This window comes from Centropristis striata, chromosome 18 (genome assembly GCF_030273125.1).
Source record: "Centropristis striata isolate RG_2023a ecotype Rhode Island chromosome 18, C.striata_1.0, whole genome shotgun sequence".
NCBI lineage: Eukaryota > Metazoa > Chordata > Actinopteri > Perciformes > Serranidae > Centropristis > Centropristis striata.
This window is the reverse complement of record NC_081534.1, coordinates 34,715,671-34,738,154: the sequence shown is the minus strand read 5'-3', so window position 1 is coordinate 34,738,154 and position 22,484 is coordinate 34,715,671. Positions and strand designations below refer to the sequence as shown.

General features: G+C 40.7%; 1 protein-coding gene across 1 annotated transcript; it reads right to left on the bottom strand.

Moving 5' to 3' along the window:
- Positions 1 to 2,538: 2,538 nt before the first annotated feature.
- On the bottom strand, positions 2,539 to 20,507 carry LOC131991083 (NACHT, LRR and PYD domains-containing protein 12-like). The gene is made up of 8 exons (XM_059356382.1): positions 20,249 to 20,507; positions 17,971 to 19,771; positions 17,707 to 17,880; positions 5,089 to 5,262; positions 4,573 to 4,746; positions 4,272 to 4,445; positions 3,315 to 3,361; positions 2,539 to 3,095 (listed from the first exon to the last, which is right to left on the bottom strand). The coding sequence occupies exons 1-8, from the start codon at positions 20,502 to 20,504 to the stop codon at positions 2,539 to 2,541; spliced, it is 3,357 nt and encodes a 1,118-aa protein (XP_059212365.1). The 5' UTR covers positions 20,505 to 20,507.
- Positions 20,508 to 22,484: the final 1,977 nt, after the last annotated feature.

The window sequence follows — 22,484 nt, the reverse complement described above, 5'->3', positions numbered from 1 at the left end:
TGTGCGTTTTTGTGTTTGTGCGTGTGTGTATTTGCGCAAGTGTGTGCTTGTGCATGAGTGTGTGAGTTTGTGCGTTTGTGTGTTTGTTTTTGTGTGCCTGTGTGTATTTGTGCGAGTGTGTGTTTGTGCGTGTGTGTGTTTGTGCGAGTGTGTGTAAGTTTGTGCGAGTGTTTGTGCGTGTCTGTCTGTGCTTTTGTATTTATTTGTGCATGCTTGTGCAAGTGTGTGTGTTTGTGAGAGTGTGTGTTTGTATATGCGTTTGTGTATTTGTGTGTTTGTGTGTGTGTTTGTGCGAGTGTGTGTAATTTTGTGTCTTTGCATGTGTGTTTTTGTTTGTCTGTGTGTGTGTGTGTGTGTGTGTTTGTGCGTGTTTGTGTGTGCATGTATGTGAAAGTAGTTGTGAGGTTGTTGTCTGTGTGAAAACCCGATTTGTTAAACCATTGTGTCAGAGATTCATATTTGTGAAGTTTTTTTGTGCAGAGTACTCATGGGGACATAGTCTCTGTAGAGTGATTGCGAGGACATTCAGCGTGAGACAGTGTGTGTGTGGGTGGGTGACAGTATTTGTGTGTATAATACTATAATTTTAGTTAAGTAACACAAAAGATAATCAATTAATAATTAAAATTGTGGTGTGGTGATGTGTAATGCACACTGGAGCCCCTAGTGGAAAGAAGTGGAACTTCAGAAAGTTTTAACAATAAATGTATATCCCCCTGGTGTTCCTATGTCCTGTGCTGTTGTTTTCTTCCAGAGGCTGTAGCGCGATCAATTTTAAAGCTATAGAGACAATACTGATATCATATGAAACTAGAAGATCTGAGGAATCCACTGATACTTTTTATAATTATATATTAAAATATAATGACTAGACATTACTCAGAATACTGTGAATAATGTTTAGGTAATATAATATGAGTTACTCTCAAAATGTATTTTTATTGTGACCTTAAAATGAAAAAAAAAATATATGCAGAATTCCATAAACAATGGGTTGTGGCTGAATGCTTGAGAGAAAATAAAGGTAAAAATCACTTCAAATATCAAGAAGCATATTTATTATCAACTTATCTAAAGTAAAATGTCAAAATGTATTTCAAAACAAACATTTTTTTCATACTCAATAAGCCATGAAAAGCATTCAGTTACAATGCACAATTTAAAATGACTATCATAAAAATCCTTCAACTGTTAAGAAAACAAACTTCAGAGAAACATTTCAGATAAATTAAGGAAGAATTAGCTCTTATGTCAAAAAACAATGATATTGACTTTCAAATTTGAACTCCATCTTTTGAGAGGTTTGCTCATATTTACAGTGTATTACAATGACCATTAATGTGTAAATGCATTGTAAGACAGATATTTCTCTCATATCTAGAATTTTTTTAAACAATTCCAATAGATTTCTTGTGAAAGAAACCTTGAATATAACCATGTGGAATTTAAAGTCATAACCTTTTCAATCTTTATGAATGCTGATATAAGGGAAGTCTGCGGAATATGGAGACATCAGGAGGGTTATCAAATATATACATATACACAAATATACACATGATAATATACAATGGATTATCTTCAGCTTTCTGATGGTGATTGGTGTCGACAGGACTTTTTACACAGCACTTCACCTCACAAATCCCAAATAAGTCCACAGACAACTTGCAAATTCAAGTTAGTCAAATATCATTAATCATTAATATGCTGTTGGGAGCTGTACAATCTGTACAGTATACAACACCCTCTATCCTTTGATGTTCTCTTCGCATGAGAAAAACTGTCCCAAACAATCAACTGAGGCGGTATCAGCCTCCCAGGGACAGACACACAAAAAGGATAGAAAATAAACTGAATGACTGAGAGTTATGGATCAGATTAACAGGAGTAGATTGTTTCACCATCTTAACTTAAAACATCTCAGACATTAAAGTAAAAATCAGACTGTAAAATGTTAACCATACTGAAGCTGTGTCCAACATTTTAACCACAATACATAAAGTTATCTCCATCCTACAGAGGACACAGAGAAGCTGAGGAGTCAATCAAATACAACCCTAAACCAGGATGAAGAGGTTCAGTGAATGTGGTGTTGAAGGTGTGGAGGTGGATCAGTGTGTCAGAGGAGAATCTGTAGAAGCACAGAGTGCCAGTAGGACAGTCCACATACACTGCTACCCTACCAGAGGAGGAGAAGGAGGAGGAAGGGTAGGAGGTGGAGGAGAAACTTACTCTGTCATTGTGACAGACAGTGTAACCATAATCAGAGCACCACACACTCCAGGACTGATCATTTCTTCCAAACCTACAGTCAAAACTGTTTTCTTTCCTTCTGATTCCTCTGTAACTCACTGCTACACGAACTTTTCCTCTCCACTCTACCTCACAGTAACGACCAGTCAGACCATCTCTACACAGCAGCTGATGCCAGACTTCAAATCTCTCTGGATGATCAGGATATGACTGATACTCTCCAACATGTGGCACAAAACTAAAGCCTTGTCCAACATTTAAAACATAGGACAGCAAGTTGTCTCTGTCTTACACAGGACAAAGAGACACTGAGGACTCATAGGACGAGAACCCAAACCCAGGATAAAGAGGTTCAGTGAATGTGGTGTTGAAGGTGTGGAGGTGGATCAGTGTGTCAGAGGAGACTCTGTAGAAGGACAGAGAGCCAGCAGGACAGTCCACATACACTGCTACTCTACCAGAGGAGGAGGAGGACAAGGAGAACAAGGAGAAGGAGGAGGAGGAGAGGACTGTTCTAATGTTATTGTGCCAGACAGAGTAACCAACATCAGAGCAACTCAGACTCCAGGACTGATCATTCCTTCCAAACACACAGTCAGCACTGTATCCTTTCCTTCTGATTCCTCTGTAACTCACTGCTACATTAACCTCTCCTCTCCACTCGACCTCCCAGTAACAGCGACCAGTCAGACCATCTCTACACAGCAGCTGTTCCCAGTAGTCAAATCTCTCTGGATGATCGGGATATGACTGATCCTCTATCACATGTGTCACCTTCCTGTTGTTTTCAGACAGTTTGAGGTTTCTGTTTACTGTGTTTGTGTCCAGTGTGGGTAGACAAAAATCTGATGGAAAAAAAAAAGAAATATGACACAACACAGCAGCAGTTTATCATCAGACACATCTGAAGGGTTTATTCTATCTTTGTGCCCTGATGTTGTTCATTTCTATAAAGTTTAATGATGACATGCTGTCAGTCATATTTTAATGAATACATGTCACAAATATTAACTTTGTATTTAAAGCTATTTTGTCTTTATTAGTCAAATGGAATCCACACTTACACCTCTTCACACCAGGTGTTAACCTGTGCTCTCCACCATGGTCCACCCTGGAGGAAGAAACACAGTCACAATGATTTTCTATCCAACATGAGTCCTAACTGCTGTTCAACATGAAGCAGAGCTCCTCAGTTTGTCAGTGTGACAGAGAAACAGGCTGAAACTCTTCTGAGTCAACTGTCTGCATGATTTCTGAGAGAAAAGACAAGAAGAAGAAGAAGAAGAATGTGTAATGTACAAATATTAAAAGACCACAGTCATCATCAATCTGCTGTCTTATTATGATTTACTCTCAGATAATAAACAAAACGAAGCAAGCACAGAGCCCACACCGTCAATAACTGCACTCAGAGAACACATTTTTTGGAAAAAAAATGTCTGGGCTCAAAGAGCTGGATTTGTTTGATCTGTCCACCACCCCTCCCACTAGCCCTAAATTGATCTTTTTCATATTTACACTCCATCACCTCACATTGCTCCCTCTTTAATGACAACAAACAAAAAACCCATTTGAGCTGGAATAAGCTTCATGCAAAAACAAACAATGTTTTTTTGGGACAGTCACTGTATTAAAAAACAGCTTTTCTTTCAGCAGAAAACCATAATTTATAATGTAATTGAATGCATCTAATATTGCTGACTCGTACATATATTTTCCAGGTATATATTTGATTTTTTTCCTTGGAAGAATCTCTGTCCATGGTTGAAACCACAACACATGGCATTCAAATTATTATTTTCAAGGTCAACAATGAACTTTGCCATGAAAGCTTTTTTTCCAGGGCTTCTGTGTCATAAAGACTTTTGCTGAACTGAAAAAAAAATCTGAAAATGATAAATCACAAAGTTATTATGAAAAAAAATACAATATTAATACTAACTGCTAAGAAAGAGTGCAAGAAAATGTAAATAAAGAACCTCAAGACACCTGCAGTGTGAGCTCTTGTTGTCTGTCCATACCTGAGAGTCTCCAGTCTGTAGTGTGGATCCTCTCGTAGAGCAGACGGCTGCTTCTCTCCTGAGTCTTCTGGGTGATTGTCGCTCAGGTCCAGCTCTCTCAGATGGGAGGGGTTGGAGCTCAGAGCTGAGGCCAGAGAAGAACAGCCTTCCTCTGAGATCAGACAGCCTGACAGACTGCAATTAAGAAAATATCAGAGCAGGAAGAGCATGAAAGTCAAAAAATGTTGACAGCCCTCCCAAACAGGATGAGCCGGATTAGTGGAAAAAAAAAAAGATGAACTGTTTACATACAGACACTGACCTGAGAGATTTCAGTTCACATAGTGGACTCTTCAGTCCAACAGACAGCTGCTCCATTCCTGAATCCTGCAGGTCGTTGTTACTCAGGTCCAGGTCTCTCAGACTAAAGCAGTGGGAGCTGAGGACTGAGGACAGAGCTTCACAACTTCTCTCTGAGAGCTTACAGCCACTTACCCTGTAAAGAAATGTGATTTAAAGCATTCAATGATGCAATATTTTCCATTTTTGCGTGCTTTAAAAAAAACATTTTTTCATTTGTGTTCATCAGTCAGCTTTAACAGAGATGTATATGATTTAAATTACTGGGCTTTTTCGTTCAGTGTGCTAATGACAAATGAAATAAAGAGACCCCCAAAAGCATTTAGATTGGACATATTTGTCTTTCCATGAAACTGAAAAACAAAACAAAAACAAAAACAAACAAACAAACAAACAAACAAACAAACAAACACAAAACCCTCTAGAGACATGGCTCTTCAAAATCAGTGTGGTATTTTAAAAGAAGTTTAATACTGACCTGAGGATTTCCAGTGTACAGTTTGGACTCTTCAGTCCAACAGACAGCTGTTTCACTCCTGAATCCTGCAGGTCGTTGTTGCTCAGGTCCAGGTCTCTCAGACTAGAGGACTGGGAGCTGAGGACTGAGGACAGAGCTTCACAGTTTCTCTCTGACAGGTTACAGCCAGTTACCCTTAAAATAAATGTACAGATTCATCAACATTTGTTTATATATTTAATTTGTTTGACACACATGTTTTCAATTATGCAATGTTTCCTATTCTAGTGTGTAAAATTTAATTTTTAATTTATAGCTTAAAGACATCCGTCTGTGCATATTTTTGTTTGAATGTCAGCCTTAACAGAGATGTACATCATTGAAAGAAACTGGGCTTAACACAAACAAACAAACAAACAAACAAACAAACAAACAAACAAAAAGGCCCAAGATAAGAAGATTTCCAGAGGCGAGCAGAGGGAAGCAGTTTCCCCCTGATGAGGTTTGTCAGCAGCACATCCACTGAGGTGGACTCTGTGACATCAGTCAGGACCTCAGTGTTGTGGAAGTCCAGAGGAAGTCGACGCTCATCCAGACCGTCAAAGATCAACACAACGTGGAACTCTTCAAACCTGCAGATTCCTGCTGCTTTGGTTTCAGGAAAGAAGCGATGAACAAGTCCCACCAAGCTGAACGTTTTCTCTTTCAGCGCATTCAGCTCTCTGAAAGTGAATGGAAATATGAAGTGGATGTCTTGGTTGATTTTGTCTTCAGCCCAGTCCAGAGTGAACTTCTGTGTTAAGACTGTTTTCCCAATGCCAGCCACTCCCATTGTCAGCACTGTTCTGATTGGTTCATCTCTTCCAGGTGAGGCTTTAAAGATGTCTTCTTGTCTGATTCTTGTTTCTGGTCTGTCTGGTTTCCTGGATGCTGTTTCAATCTGTCTGACCTCATGTTCATTATTGACCTCTGCAGTCCCTCCCTCTGTGATGTAGAGCTCTGTGTAGATCTGATTCAGAAGGGACTGATTTCCTGCTTTAGCGATCCCTTCAAACACACACTGGAACTTCTTCCGAAGGTTAGACTGAAGGTTACGACGGCACACTGGAGCAACAGTTCCTGAATGAACACACAGTTATGTAATAAATATGTTGTTGCTGCAGTAATCTGATGAACATAAACTTCATAAACTTGGCGGTGCACAGCAGTACAGTGGTTTCTCTAGCTCTCAGTCTTAACATTGTGACTATGCCTATTGAGTACAGCTCAGCTGAACTTGTGAGCCTAAAAAACAGTCTCCATGTACAGCTTTCTCTGGCTCAAAGCTATACTCGGCAGGCTGCTTATTATTAAAACAATATTATGCTGTGCTGGCTGGTGCAGGCTCCGAGCCAAGAGGAGGTGGTGCATGAGGAAGCAGAAGAGACGCAAGAGAGCCAGTCTGCAAACCAGGCTAAGAGCTAACGCTGGCAGGCCAGCTAGCCCATCGCTATTTTGGTCCAACGTATGGGCACGGGATAACAAATTGAGCTTACTACGCCTGATACTGTGCCAACAAGAGACGCAGAACTGCAATGCCCTTCTCTTAACATAGATGTGGCTAAACAACAATGTGCCGGATCCCATCTTCGAGCTCCATGGGAGACTACTTTTCCGAGAGTTGGTGCACAAACTGTACAGTGGTAGGCAGACACTCCTCTGAGGTTGTGGACAGCTGATTGTGAAATGCCGTCTTCATCTGCCAAATTAATTTACTGTGGTGTTCATAGCAGCTGTTTATGTCCCTGCATAAGCTACTGCTGAAGATGCACTGAGGGAGCTGCACACTAGCGTGCGCTCGCTGCAATATGAGCATCCAGATGCATTGTATGTAATTGCTGGAGACTTTAACCATGTGAACCTGAAGGTCATTCTCACCATGTTTCACCAGCATGTTAACACTGCCACTCGGGGTAAAAACACTCCAGACAAAGTGTTTACAAACAAATGAGGAGCGTACAGAGCAGTGCCACGCCCCCACCTCAGTGCCTTGGACCATATCTCCCTCCTGATGGTACTTGCATACTGTCCAGTGTCAAAGAGCCACAGGATGGACACAAAGACCATCACTGTGTGGCCTTATGGTTTTGAACCGATGCTCCAGGACTGTTTTGAGACCACGGACTGGCAGACTTTCAGGGAGGCTGCAACATTGGAGGAGTACATATCTTCGGTGCTGGGTTACATCGGGAAGTGTATGGAGGATGTGACCACCTAAAAAGCCATCACCATTCGGCCGAACCAGAAACCTTGGCTGAACGCAGAGGTGTGCTCACTGTTGAGAACCCGGGACGCTGTTTTCAGAGACGGTGACATGGAAGGACTGAGGGCAGCCAGAAGGGACCTAACGGCGGGCATAAAAAGAGCAAAGGTCTCATGTTCTCTCAAGATCCAGGGCCACCCAAAGAGCATGTGGAGAGGCATCAGGTGCGTCACAGACTACAAAAAAAAAAAAATACGCTCAGTGCCCTGAAGACCTGCCGCTGCTTGACACCTTGAATACCTTTTTTCATCTGCTTCGAAGCCTCCAACACAACCACTGCTCAGTTCTGCATTTAATACAATAATCCAAGTTGGCAGGACTAGGAACCTCCTCATCTCTGTGCAACTGGGTCCTGGATTTCCACACCTGCAGACCACAGAGTGTCAGGATAAACAAAAGCACATCCTCCACCATCATCCTGAACACTGGCTCCCCCAGGGCTGTGTGCTCAGCCCACTGCTGTTCACACTGATGACATCTGACTGCAGAGCTCACTACTTTGACAACTTGGTGGTTAAATTTGCAGATGACACAGCAGCGGTAGGAGTCATCACTCAGGGAGACAAATCAGAGTACAGGCTGGAGGTGGAGGACCTGACACGGTGGTGCAGATGGTGAGATGGTTCTAGATTTCCGTAGGTCTGTCACCACTCAGCTCACCCTCTACAAAAACAGCAGTGGAGACAAGCTGCACAGAGGACCATCAGCTTACCACCCATCAGTGACAACTACACCACCAGATACAGGGAGAGAGCTCTCTCCCTGTATCTGGAGAGAGCTCCCCCCCCCCGAGTCTATTTTCAGACCAGAATAATTCATAGATCTGATACAAACTTGTACATCATACTAACAACAGACTTTGGAAATGTAATCTTCTCCCATGTTTCCCCCATTTTCTGTTTCCTTCATGTTAAATCTGTTAAAATCCTCTTACTGCTCTGCAGACAGTCAGCCAGCTCCTCCTGCTTCATTCTCCTCAGGAAGTTCAGTGTGATCTTCAGAAATGCCTCTCTGCTGCTCCTCCTTTGCTCTTCATCCTCACCGTCCAACACATCCTCATCCTCCCTCTGACTCTCCAAGCATTCTGGGTTATCTGGACTCAGGACTCTCTGGAACTTCTTCAGCTCCTTTTTCACAAAACTGACAAAGTTTTCCTCCAGAAGCTGAAACAGAATAAAATGTAAACTTTCACTGAAAGAAATCCAACATCAGATCATCTGTGAGACATAAAACCTGCGGGTCAGCAGAGTTCAGCATGTGGACTGCATCAGAAATAAAATCCAGTATTTGTCTTGTGATTGTTATACATTTACACACCATAAATATGGAGTCCAGGTCTGTCTGAAGCTGCTGGGCCGACTGACCAGTGGGTATCTCTGAGTTCTCCTCATGAACTCTGAAGAAAAGAAACACACAGACATTCGTCTTTCAGTTGTGTGACTCTAATAAACAAGAACATCAATCTAAATTAAATGTATTGTAATCATCCTCATATTCTCAGCGATATTCTGCAAATCCATTTAGCTTTTGAGTTTTCTGAGAAGACATTCTAACTGCTGTGAAATGAATCCTCACACATGAACAAATCAGTCATCTGGGCATTTGACCAAGAACTACATTCCTCAATAGAGTATAGCCAGCTCCATGCAGCTTGCGAGTGGAACATGCTAGCAGATGTTGGCCGACACCTTGTATTTCCTCCAGAAATTTGATATCAATTTTTTATTGGTTTATATTAAGTATTAATTCCACAATTGTTCAAGTTTGAGTTTTTAACATCACAAAATCTTATACCTTACAGAAACAGAACAAACATCCATACTCTCCAACCCATGGTGACCACTAATGATCTCTTGGCCTCCACAAGATATCAAACAGGAAACAATGCCTATCTACATGTAATATGGAGCCACCACGACTCTAAGACCAGACCTGATATTCTGGTCCTTAGCTATTAGGAAGGTCTTTATTGTGGAACTCAGTGTTCCTTGGGAAGACTCGGTAGATGAGGCATACTAAAGGAAACACCTACGCTATGCTGAGCTAGCCACTGATGTACAGCAATGAGGCTGGAATGCTGAAGTCCACCCTGTGGAAGTAGGGTGCAGAGGGTTCGTAGGGATATCTACCACCAGGTTGCTTAAAGACCTGGCAGTCAAAGGCCAGAGCTTGTACCTAGCCATCGAAGCTGCATCGCGGGCAGCTGAGAGAAGCAACCAATGGCTCTGGCTGAAGCAAAAAGACTCCTGCTCGGCCACCATGTAGTAGACCAGGATGACACAGAGGGGGGTGCTACTGGGGAGATTTAAGCCCATGATGCCTCCTGAGACATAAATCAATGAAAATCTGATGAAGGAGGGTGCTGTTTGTGGATGTGAATCTTGTTTGGATTTTTGTATCAGTATTTGCAACATGAGAGTTAAAGTAGAGATTTAAACAAACAAAAAAGTTCATTAAATTCCATGAAACAAATCAAACATCATGTCAGGAGAGTCAAATAATAACAGACACAAAAACTTTATATTCTTACCTTTGATCAGCAGAGTGGTTTCCATCTTTGAAGCGAATAGGTTTATCCATGGACCCGTCACTCTTCATGGACACACAACTGGGTTCAGGTCTAGGTCCATGAGAAACTGGTCTGTTCAACACAACACGTGTTGTCCATTTAATATTACACAAGAGTTGATGATACCAACCTCTTCTATGCAAAATAATTATTAACCAGCAATCCTAAAGGCTAGTTTAGTCATTTTTATGAGGCTTGGTAGTTAAATTGCTCCTCTTTTCTCTGTTTTACAGAGTGGTGTACCATCTAGAGTTAGAGAGTCAAATGACATAAAATAAATAATTATTTTTGATAATTATTAATAACTTCCAATAGCCATCTCAGCACAACTTTGAACTATGAGAACAATATAAATGGTTCTCCATTTTGAGGCACAATAAACCCCAAAAGAGCATCAACATTGAAATGAAGAAACTCAAATGTAAAAATCTGAACCAAGCCTTTTTCATTTGTTTTTATAAATTATTACATGTACTGAATGTGCATCCTGATTTCAAACTATGGAAACTAATTAATCTATCATGTGTATGTGTAAAACAGCATCCAGCTGTTTGTGGATTTGAACCGTGTTTTGATTTTTTGTATCTACATCTGGAAAATGAGACTTAAAAAAGTGGAGATTGAAAGGTATGCATGTACCTCATATAAGTTTAACATATATAAGTTTTACAAAAAATAAATCAAACCTCATCTCAGGAGAGCCAAATAATAACAGACACAAACACTTTATATTCTTACCTTTGATCAGCAGAGTGGTGTCCATCTTTGAAGCGAATAGGTTTATCCATGGACCCGTCACTCTCCATGGACACACAACTGGGTTCAGGTCCATGTCCAAGAGAGTCTGGTCTGTTCAACACAAACACACACAGAGCTTTGAGTGTGAATGATAATGGTGGAGTGATTTGAATGCCGAAGAGTCCTGGACAGTTAGAGGTCCTCATCTCACCTCTGAGTTTTGGTTTGGCTGTCATGTCCTCAGCCCTCACACTGATCCATAACATAGTCCTCACCTTCACACAAACACAAAAAAATGCTCATTCATTACAACTAGCTGCACATAACAGGACACATTAGTTCTTTTACTGTCAATACCAAGACACAGAAACCATGTTGGAGGTCTGAACAGGATGTGATAACCCCAAAATGTGTCACAAAGCCCCCAGATTCTCCCATAAATACAGTTTGTTGACCACTACAAAGATTAGATATATTAGATGTATTACATTGTGTTGATTTGTTACAGTGCATCCCAAATGTTACAAGTTGGACTAGTACTTTATTTTACATTGTCAAAATGTGTCCTGTCCAATCAATGTGTCATTTACTATTACTTAAAATAATGTTTTTATTTTCAGGTTGTTCCCCCACCTTGAAAATGAAATTACAGTTTATACAGGACAAAAAATGCATTAATTGTATTACTGTATCCACAAATGTATTGTTTTCAATAATTAAAATAAATGTTATGATGTAAAGCCCCTAACTTTTGTAACATCCTGAAGAACAAAAAGTATTTTAGAGGTTTATGTTGCTGAGAGAAAATCAAGATCTGAATCTACGAACCTTTAATTTATGACCAAAATCGAGACACAAAAGCTGAACAGAGATAAACACACCTGAGCCAAGTGGATCCAAGCTATCAGACCAGTTCAGACATTCCAGACATTTTTCACTGATGATGTGAACTCAGATTACAATCAAACTGTTGAATCTACCTGAGAAACATAAACAACATTACTTTTAAATATCTATAAAACCATTGTTCTTTAACTGAGAGAGAAATTCTGCAGTGTAAATTATATATATACTTTTAAAAACAGCCAATCAGCATCAAGAAACATTCCTCCTGTGCAGTGAAACAGTGACGCAGCACGATGTGATCAAAGTGATCCTGATGATGAAACATTTACGATGTGGGCCGGTGGTGTCTGCCTTTATATCAGAGTGTTTATGCGTGTGTGTGTTTGTGCGAGTGTGTTTGTGCATGTATGTGTTTGTGCGTGTGTGTGCATTTGTGTGTTTGTGCATGTGTGCGTGTGTGTATTTGTGTGAGTGTGTGTGCGTGTGTAAGTTTGTGCGAGTGTGTGCATTTGTGTGTTTGTGCATGTGTCCGTGTGTGTATTTGTGCGAGTGTGTGTGCGTGTGTAAGTTTGTGCGAGTGTGTTTTTGCATGTGTGTGTGTGTTTTTGCGAGTGTTTGTGCATGTGTGTTTTTGCATGTGTGTGTTTTTGCCTATGTGTATTTGTGCAAGTGTGTTTGTGCGTGTATGTGTTTGTGCGAGTGTGTGCATTTGTGTGTTTGTGCATGTGTGCGTGTGTGTATTTGTGCGAGTATGTTTGTGCATGTATGTGTTTGTGCGTGTGTGTGCATTTGTGTGTTTGTGCATGTGTCCGTGTGTGTATTTGTGCGAGTGTGTGTGCGTGTGTAAGTTTGTGCATGTGTGTTTTTGCATGTGTGTGTATTTGTGCGAGTGTGTGTGCGTGTGTAAGTTTGTGCATGTGTGTTTTTGCATGTGTGTGTTTTTGCCTGTGTGTATTTGTGCAAGTGTGTTTGTGCGTGTATGTGTTTGTGCGTGTGTGTGCATTTGTGTGTTTGTGCATGTGTGCGCGTGTGTATTTGTCTGAATGTGTGTAAGTTTGTGCGAGTGTGTGTGTTTGTGCGTATGTGTGTGCGTTTGTGTGTTTGTACATGTGTGCATGTGTGTGTTTTTGCGAGTGTTTGTGCATGTGTGTGTTTGTGCGAGTGTGTGTGTTTGTGTTTTTGTGCGTGTGTGCATTTGTGCGAGTGTGTGTGTTTGTGTGTTTTTGTGCGTGTGTATTTGTGCGAGTGTGTTTGTGCGTGTGTGTGCATTTGTGTGTTTGTGCATGTGTGCACGTGTTAATTTGTGCGAGTGTGTTTTTGCATGTGTGTTTGTGCATGTGTGTTTGTGCGAGTGTGTTTGTGTGTGTGTGTGTGTTTGTGCATGTGTGAGTTGGTGTGTGTGTGTATTTGTGCGTGTGTATGTTTGTGTGTGTGTGTGTTTGTTTGTGCGTGTGTGTTTGTGCATGTGTGCGTGTGTGTATTTGTGCGAGTGTTTGTGCATGTATGTGTTTGTGCTTGTGTGTGCATTTGTGTGTTTGTGCGAGTGTGTTTTTGCATGTGTGTTTGTACGAGTGTGTGTGTTTGTGTGTGTGTTTGTGCGTGTGTGTATTTGTGCGAATGTGTGTAAGTTTGTGCGAGTGTGTTTTTGCATGTGTGTTTGTGCATGTGTGTTTGTGCGAGTGTGTTTGTGTGTGTGTGTGTGTTTGTGCATGTGTGAGTTGGTGTGTGTGTGTATTTGTGCGTGTGTATGTTTGTGTGAGTGTGTGTGTTTGTTTGTGCGTGTGTGTTTGTGCATGTGTGCGTGTGTGTATTTGTGCGAGTGTTTGTGCATGTATGTGTTTGTGCTTGTGTGTGCATTTGTGTGTTTGTGCGAGTGTGTTTTTGCATGTGTGTTTGTACGAGTGTGTGTGTTTGTGTGTGTGTTTGTGCGTGTGTGTATTTGTGCGAATGTGTGTAAGTTTGTGCGAGTGTGTTTTTGCATGTGTGTTTGTGCGAGTGTGTGTTTTTGTGTGTGTGTTTGTGCGTGTGTGTACTTGTGCGAGTGTGTTTGTGCGTGTATGTCTTTGTGTGTGTGCGTGCATTTGTGTGTTTGTGCATGTGTGCGCGTGTGTATTTGTGCGAGTGTGTGTAAGTTTGTGCGAGTGTGTTTATGCATGTGTGTGTTTGTGCATGTGGGTGTTCGTGTGAGTGTGTTTTTGTGTGAGTCTGTGCCTGTGCGTGTGTGTGTGCGTTTATGTGTTTGTGCGTGTGTGTTTTTGCATGTGTGAGTTTGTGCGTGTGTGTATTTGTGCGAGTGTGGGTTTGTGTGTGTGTGCGTTTGTGTGAGTGTTTGTGCATGTGTGTTTGTGCGAGTGTGTGTGTGTATTTGTGCGAGTGTGTTTGTGCAAGTGTGTGCTTGTGAGTGTGCGTTTGTGTCTTTGTGCGTGTGTGTGTAAGTTTGAGCGAGTGTCTTTTTACATGTGTGACTTTGTGCGTTTGTGTGTTTGTGCATGTGTGTGTCTGTGCATGTGTATTTGTTTGTGCGTGTGTGTTTTTGTGCGAGTGTGTGTGTGTTTGTGCGTGCATGTGCGTTTCTGTGTTTGTGCATGTGTGTTTGTGAGAGTGTGTTTGTGTGTGTGTGTGCATTTGTGTGTTTGTGCGAGTGTGTGTAAGTTTGTGCGAGTGTGTCTTTGAATGTGTGTTTTTGTGTGTGTGTGTTTATTTGTGCGTGTGTGTGCATCTATGTGAAAGTAGTTGTGAGGTTGTTTGAGTCAAAACCCGATTTGTTAAACCATTGTGTCAGAGATTCATATTTGTGAAGACTTTTTGTGCAGAGTACTCATGGGGACATAGTCTCCATAGAGTGATTGCGAGGACGTTCAGTGTGAGACAGTGTGTGTGTGTTTGACAGTATTTGTGTGTATAATAGCATACTTTTAGTTCAGTAACACTACAGATAATCAATTAATAATTAAAATATGGTGTTGTGATGTGTAATGCACACTGGAGCCCCTAGTGGAAAGAAGTGGAACTTCAGAAAGTTTTAACAATAAATGTATATCCCCCTGGTGTTCATATGTCCTGTTCTGTTGTTTTCTTCCAGAGGCTGTAGCGCGATCAATTTTAAAGCTATAGAGACAATACTGATATCATATGAAACTAGAAGATCTGAGGAATCAATTGATACCAACCACACTGGAGCCCCTAGTGGAAAGTAGTGAAACTGCAACAGGTTTTAATAATCCACACTGTGAATTACATATTGTCCTTAACTTTTTTATAATTTTATATTATAATATAATGCCTAGATAACACGTATAATACTGTGAATAATGTAAAGGTAATTTAATATGAGTTACTCTCAAAATATCTTTTTATTGTGACCTTAAAATGAAAAAAATAAATGAAATATGCAGAATTCCATGAACAATGGGTTATGGCTGAATGTTTGAGAAAAAAATAAAGGTAAAAAATCACTTCCAATATCAAGTAGCATATTTATTATCAACATATCTGAAGTAAAATGTCAAAATGTATTTTAAAACAAACATTTTTTTCATACTTGATAGGCCATGAAAAGCATTCAGTTACAATGAACAATTTAAAATGACTAATAAAAATCATTCCACTGTTAAGAAAACAAACTTCAGAGAAACATTTCAGATAAATTAAGGAAGAATTAGCTCTTATGTCAAAAAACAATTATATTGACTTTCAACTTTGAACTCCATCTTTTTGAGAGGTTTGCTGATATTTTCAGTGGACTCCCGTTCACAATGGCCATTAATGTGTAAATGCATTGTAAGACACAGATATTTCTCTCAGATCTAGAATCTCATAACAACTTTTACTTATACATATTTTTTAAAACAATTCCAATATATGTCTTGTGAAATAAACCTTGAATATAACCATGTGGAATTTAAAGTCAAAACCTTTTCAATCTTTATGAACATCGATATATGGGAAGTCTACGGAATATAAAGACATCAGGAGGGTTATCAAATATATACATATACACAAATATACACATGATAATATACAATGGATTATCTTCAGCTTTCTGATGGTGATTGGTTTCGACAGGACTTTTTACACAGCACTTCACCTCACAAATCCCAAATAAGTCCACAGACAAGCTGCAAGTTCAAGTTAGTCAAATATCATTAATCACTAATATGCCGTTGGGTGCTGTACAATCTGTACAGTATACAACACCCTCTATCCTTTGATCTTCTCTTTACATGAGGAAAACTGTCCCAAACAATCAACTGAGGCGGTATCAGCCTCCCAGTGCAGACAGTTGTATAATATATGTTTGTGCAGAAAGGAATGTCTTCATTAAGACACAAAACAAGGATAGAAAATAAACTGAATGACAGACTTATGGATCAGATCAACAGGAGGAGATTTTTTCACCATCTCAAACTAAAACATCTCAGACATTAAAGTAAAAATCAGACTGTAAAATGTTAACCATAGTGAAGCTGTGTCCAACATTTTAACTGCAATACAGAAAGATATCTCCATCCTACAGAGGACACAGAGAAACTGAGGAGTCAATCAAATACAACCCTAAACCAGGATAAAGAGGTTCAGTGAATGTGGTGTTGAAGGTGTGGAGGTGGATCAGTGTGTCAGAGGAGACTCTGTAGAAGGACAGAGAGCCAGCAGGCCAGTCCACATACAATGCTACCCTACCAGAGGAGGAGGAGGAGGAGGAGGAGGAGGAGGGGTAGGAGGAGGAGGAGGAGGAGGAGGGGTATGAGGAGGGGTAGGAGGAGGAGGAGAAACTTACTCTGTCATTGTGACAGACAGTGTAACCATAATCAGAGCACCACATACTCCAGGACTGATCATTTCTTCCAAACTTACAGTCAACACTCTCACCTTTCCTTCTGATTCCTCTGTAACTCACTGCTACACGAACCTTTCCTCTCCACTCGACCTCCCAGTAACAGCGACCAGTCAGACCATCTCTACACAGCAGCTGATGCCAGACGTCAAATCTCTCTGGATGATCAGGATATGACTGATCCTCTCCAACATGTGTCACCTTTCTGTTGTTTTCAGACAGTTTGAGCTCTCTGTTTACTGTGTTTGTATCCAGTTTGAGTTGACAGAAATCTGATGCAGAGAAAAAGACACAACACAGCAGCAGTTTTTCATCAGACACATCTGAAGGATTTATTCTTTCTTTGTGTCCTGATGTTGCTCATTTCTATGAAGTGTAATGATGACACATGTCAGTCATGTTTTATTGAATAAGTATTAGAACTATCAACTTTGTATTCAAAGCTGTTTTGTGTTCATTAGTCAAATGTAATCGACACTTACACTTCCTCAGACCAGGGTTTAATCTGTGCTCTCCACCATGGTCCACCCTGGAGGAAGAAACACAGTCACAATGATTTTCTATCCAACATGAGTCCTAACTGCTGTTCAACATGAAGCAGAGCTCCTCAGTTTGTCATTGTGACAGAGAAACTCTTCAACAAAACAATGTAATGTATAAATATTAAGAGCTCAGTCACCACTGATCTGCTCTGTTTTAAATTGATGTCCTGCCTCATAAAAAAACAGATCGTGAAATCTTGTCCTCAGCCATTGAAATCAACAGTCTGTCCTGCATTCACACATGAACAGTGACAGGACAATAAAACAATGACGTAACAGTGTGACAATATGGTCCAATGTGTTTCCTAATTCCTGTCTGTCTGTGCATACCTGAGAGTGTCCAGTCTGTCTGTCTGTCCATACCTGAGCGTGTCTGTCTGTCCATACCTGAGAGTATCTGTCTGTCTATATTTGAGAGTGTCTGTCTATCCATAACTGAGGGTGTCTCTCTGTCTATACCTGAAAGTGTCTGCCTGTCCATACCTGAGAGTCTCCAGTCTGCTGTGTGGATCCTCTCGTAGAGCAGACAGCTGATTCACTCCTGATTCTCCTGGATGATTGTAGCTCAGGTCCAGCTCTCTCAGATGGGAGGGGTTGGAGCTCAGAGCTGAGGTCAGAGAAGCCGAGCCAGACGTTGATATCAGACAGTTTGACAGCCTGAAATTAAGAAAACATTAAATGTTCAATAAAAATTGCGGTCCGCAGAAAAATTGCACAAAAATGTTGAGCATTTTCACACCCATAAACCTAAAACTAGATAAAGCTGTGTTTATAAGATCAACAGTGTAACAATCAGATGAATAGCGACCTGAGAATTTCCAGTGTACAGTGTGGACTCTTTAGTCCAACAGACAGCTGCTTCACTCCTGAATCCTGTAGGTCGTTGTTACTCAGGTCCAGGTCTCTAAGACTAGAGGACTGGGAGCTGAGGACTGAGGACAGAGCTTCACAGCTTCTCTCTGAGAGGTTACAGTTATTCAGCCTGAACAAAAGAAAGTGTTGAATACAAATTACATTTTAATTTGTCATGTATGAAATAAGATTATTTTACATTGTTCATATATCCACTCACAGAGCTTTGTTGGAGGCTTTGACCACTGGCAGCAGCCTCAGAAGAGCCTCCTCTGAAGCAGAGTATTTTTTCAGGTCAAACACATCCAGATCTGTTTGTGATGATAGTAAGATGAAGACCAGAGCTGACCACTGAGCAGGAGACAGTTCATCTGTGGAGAGACTTCCTGATCTCAGGGACTGTTGGATGTCCTCCACGAGAGAATGATCATTCAGTTCATTCAGACAGTGGAACAGGTTGATGCTTCTCTCTGCAGACAGATCCTCACTGATCTTCTTCTTGATGTACTGGACGGTTTTCTGATTGGTCTGTGAGCTACTTCCTGTCTGTGTTAGCAGATCGCGTAGGTGATTTTTATTGGTCTCCAGTGAAAGACCCAGGAGAAAGCGGAGGAACAAGTCCAGATGTCCATTTGGACTCTCTAAGGCCTTGTCCACAGCACTCTGGTAGAGATGTTTTAGTTTAGGTTTCTCTCTGAAGAGTTTGGAGAGTAGGGAGGTTGATTGTTTTTCTGCCATCAGATTGACTCCAGAGTTGATGAAGGTCAGATGGACATGAAGAGCAGCCAGAAACTCATGAACACTCAGATGGACGAAACAGAACACCCTGACCTCGTACGGTCCACTTTCCTCTCTAAAGACCTGTGTGAAAACTCCTGAGTACACTGAGGCTGCTGTGACATTGATGCCACACTCTGTCAGGTCTGAGTCATAGAAGATCAGGTTTCCTTTCTGCAGCTGATCAAAAGCCAGTTTTCCCAGAGACTCAATCATCTTCCTGCTCTCTTGACTCCAGTGTGGATCTCTCTCAGATCCACCATCATACTTGACGTTCTTCAGCTTGATCTGAACCACCAGGAATTCAATGTACATCTCAGTCAGGGTCTTGGGCAGCTCTCCTCCCTCTCTGGTTTTCATCAGCTTCTCCAGAACTCCAGCAGAGATCCAGCAGAAGACTGGGATGTGGCACATGATGTGGAGGCTTCGTGATGTCTTGATGTGGGAGATGATTCTGCCGGCCTGCTCCTCATCTCTGAATCTCTTCCTGAAGTACTCCTCCTTCTGAGGGTCAGTGAACCCTCTGACCTCTGTCTCCATGTCAACACAGTCAGTAGGGATCTGATTGGCTGCTGCAGGTCGTGTGGTTATCCAGAGGCGAGCAGAGGGAAGCAGTTTCCCCCTGATGAGGTTTGTCAGCAGCACATCCACTGAGGTGGACTCTGTGACATCAGTCAGGACCTCAGTGTTGTGGAAGTCCAGAGGAAGTCGACGCTCATCCAGACCGTCAAAGATCAACACAACGTGGAACTCTTCAAACCTGCAGATTCCTGCTGCTTTGGTTTCAGGAAAGAAGCGATGAACAAGTTCCACCAAGCTGAATTTTTTCTCTTTCAGCCCATTCAGCTCTCTGAAAGTGAATGGAAATATGAAGTGTATGTCCTGGTTGGTTTTGTCTTCAGCCCAGTCCAGAGTGAACTTCTGTGTTAAGACTGTTTTCCCAATGCCAGCCACTCCCATTGTCAGCACTGTTCTGATTGGTTCATCTCTTCCAGGTGAGGCTTTAAAGATGTCTCCTTGTCTGATTCTTCTGTCTGGTCTGTCTGGTTTCCTGGATGCTGTTTCAATCTGTCTGACCTCATGTTCCTTATTGACATCTGCAGTTCCTCCCTCTATGATGTAGATCTCTGTGTAGATGTCATTCAGAAGTGTCCGGTTTCCTGCTTTAGCGATCCCCTCAAATACACACCGGAACTTCTTTTGTAAATTGGATTTGAGTTTTGGCTGGCACCGAGGAAGAATCTCTGAATGAAGAGAACAATGAAACCAATTAGCTGTTGTTACAGCGAATGTGAGTCATTAATTCATTTTCTAACAAGTGTACACATTTCTTTATGTGTATAATCTGTTTAGCCTGATTAATAACTACAGTAGGTCCTGAAAAGGTGGTCTCCAGAGAAACCAGATGGTGTTCGACTCCTATTGAGGGAAGTAATATTGTCCAAGAAAAACGTACAGTGACTTCAGTGTGTGCACATTTTAACCAGCTAGAAGCAACCAAAAACAGGATTGTCTGCCTCTGGTTCATCATTTTTGTTCTCTGATAGACTTTAATTTTATCTGCTGGAAGTGTTTTTGGGTGCTTGGTTCTATAATCCAAAGAGCAACAAGACATACATGTCTATATTTGTAGATCAGAGACAGTTTGTTAAAGTCTCTGTAACCTACAACTTCAATCTTTGTTGCATCCATTTTTATAATGAATAATGATTCTGACTCACCTTCAAGTTTAAGGGGGGTTTTTGATAATTTCTGATTTATCTTCTCTTTAACTGTTCTGGCCACGTCAGTCGCATTTATACTGTAAGTCTGAATCATCTGATCCACGGTTTTTATCCGGTTTGCATTCTCCAGTCGACTCTTTGGGATTGCTTCGATGCCTCCTAGCTTCCCCTGCAGGAACCACTTGAATTTTTCAAAGTCCTCATCTCCCAAATCTTCTAAAATTGATAAGATTTCCTCATCAGGTGTCGCCATTTTTTGTCCCTGCAAAGATCCAAAAGATACCAAAAGGAAATAGTTCATTTTAAAATATAGACTTTGTTATGATGAAGATGGTTTCATTAGTTTTAAGCAGCGGCGCATCATCAGAAGAGACAAACAAACAAAGTCAGGAGACAGTTAGAAAGGACGGTCAGCTACATGTAACTGTCAGACAGACGTTTTGTTTGGGGCTCCCCAGAGTCGAGGATCACTTCTGGTTTTCAGTACAAGCTGATCAACATTGATGTGGAAACTGTGCTCACAAATGAGTCATTTGGGAACATGTATAACAAGACCAAGAAAACAGATTCTTAAAATATAGATTTGGTTCACAGTCCAGGCAAAGAAATTAAATGCCAAAAAATATTGCCAGTTTTCTTTTGTGTTAAATCAGAGTTGCAGCAATCAGTAGACTATCGCCAGCTATTGTGATAATTAATGAATGGTTAAGTACATTGCAACTGTAAGTGGATCCAAGCTGTGAGCAGAGAACAGGAAGCAACACACAAACTCTGTGGCTGCACAGACAGAGCACACACACATACACTTAAAGTGATCACACACACCTACAGGAAATGACACACAAACAATATGGTGGCACTCACAGAGCATGCACACAAACTAACACACACACACACACACACACACACAGTGTCACATCATTTAATATAATTAATACTTATTTTTGATAATTATTTCTTTGCTAGCCATTCTAACACGTTAGAGCTTCTCTGGTTTTTGGCATAGTAACCACCAACATCGACCAAAATAGTTTTTATAAACCTGAAAATGAGTTAGTAATCTGTGTCACTCCGAGCTCCATTCATACAGGTTTTTTAAGCCTCTATTGGAAGATGTCTCCATTTATACACATAACTTCAGAGTATTAACAGTTAAGAACTATAAACACACCTGCTGTGTCCAGACATGATCTGCATTTTTCACGGATGATCATAATCAAACTGTAGATTCTGCCTGAGGAACACAAACAACATTACTTTTACATTTTTCGAAAAAACATTGTTCAGCCAATCAGCATCAAGAAACATTCCTCCTGTGCAGTTAAACAGCAGGATGTGATCAAAGTGATCCTGATGATGAAACATTTACATTCTTGTTTTTTTAATTCCCCTACCTTTTCAAAAACAGCCTATGGACAAGTGTTGTGAATTAGCACTTGTGCTAAAACACTTAAACAATGCATCTAGTCTGTCCAATGTAAATGCTCTGTCCATATCAAATAAACACTAAATAACAATAATAATAATAATAATAATAATAATAATAATACAGATTCCTCTGGTAGGATTCTCACCTGCTGAACTCACTTCAGGTCAACTTACAGACACTTTCCACCTTCGTGTGTCGAAAAAACTCTGTGAGAGAAGAAGCTGCTCGTTTCCTCTTCCTGGTGTGTGTGAGCGTCTGAGATGAGGAAGTCAAACCCTCAACACTTCACAGTGACGTGTTTCAGAGAGAGAGACATCAGGTGATGTAGTTCTACTATCTGTCCACTAGATGGTGCTGACTAACCATCAAAGAAGCTAAAGAAAGATGATAAGGACAAACAGTCTCACCAATGAGACACAGTTTGAGTTTGTAAAGTCTGAAGTGTTTTGAGGTACTTGTACTTTGCTTGAGTCCTTTTAATGTAACTTTATACTTTTACTTCACTACATTTTAGACCTCATCACAGAATATTAAGTCGTGAAAATGAGCCCTACATTGAGAAAATGAAAACACAACTGACATAAATGTATCAGTAATAAAAATACAGTCCCTGACAAAAGTCTTGTCGCTTATCCATTTTTTAGAAACAACAGCTTATAACCTGACTTTTAATTAATCCATTGGTTTTAGAAATGGCTCATATGAAAGCTAAAACCCTCCCAAATTATGTTTAATATACTAAAATAAATTTGCTTCACTGAAGAAAGATTGATCATTTAATGAACACAGAAAGGTCAGATTTTG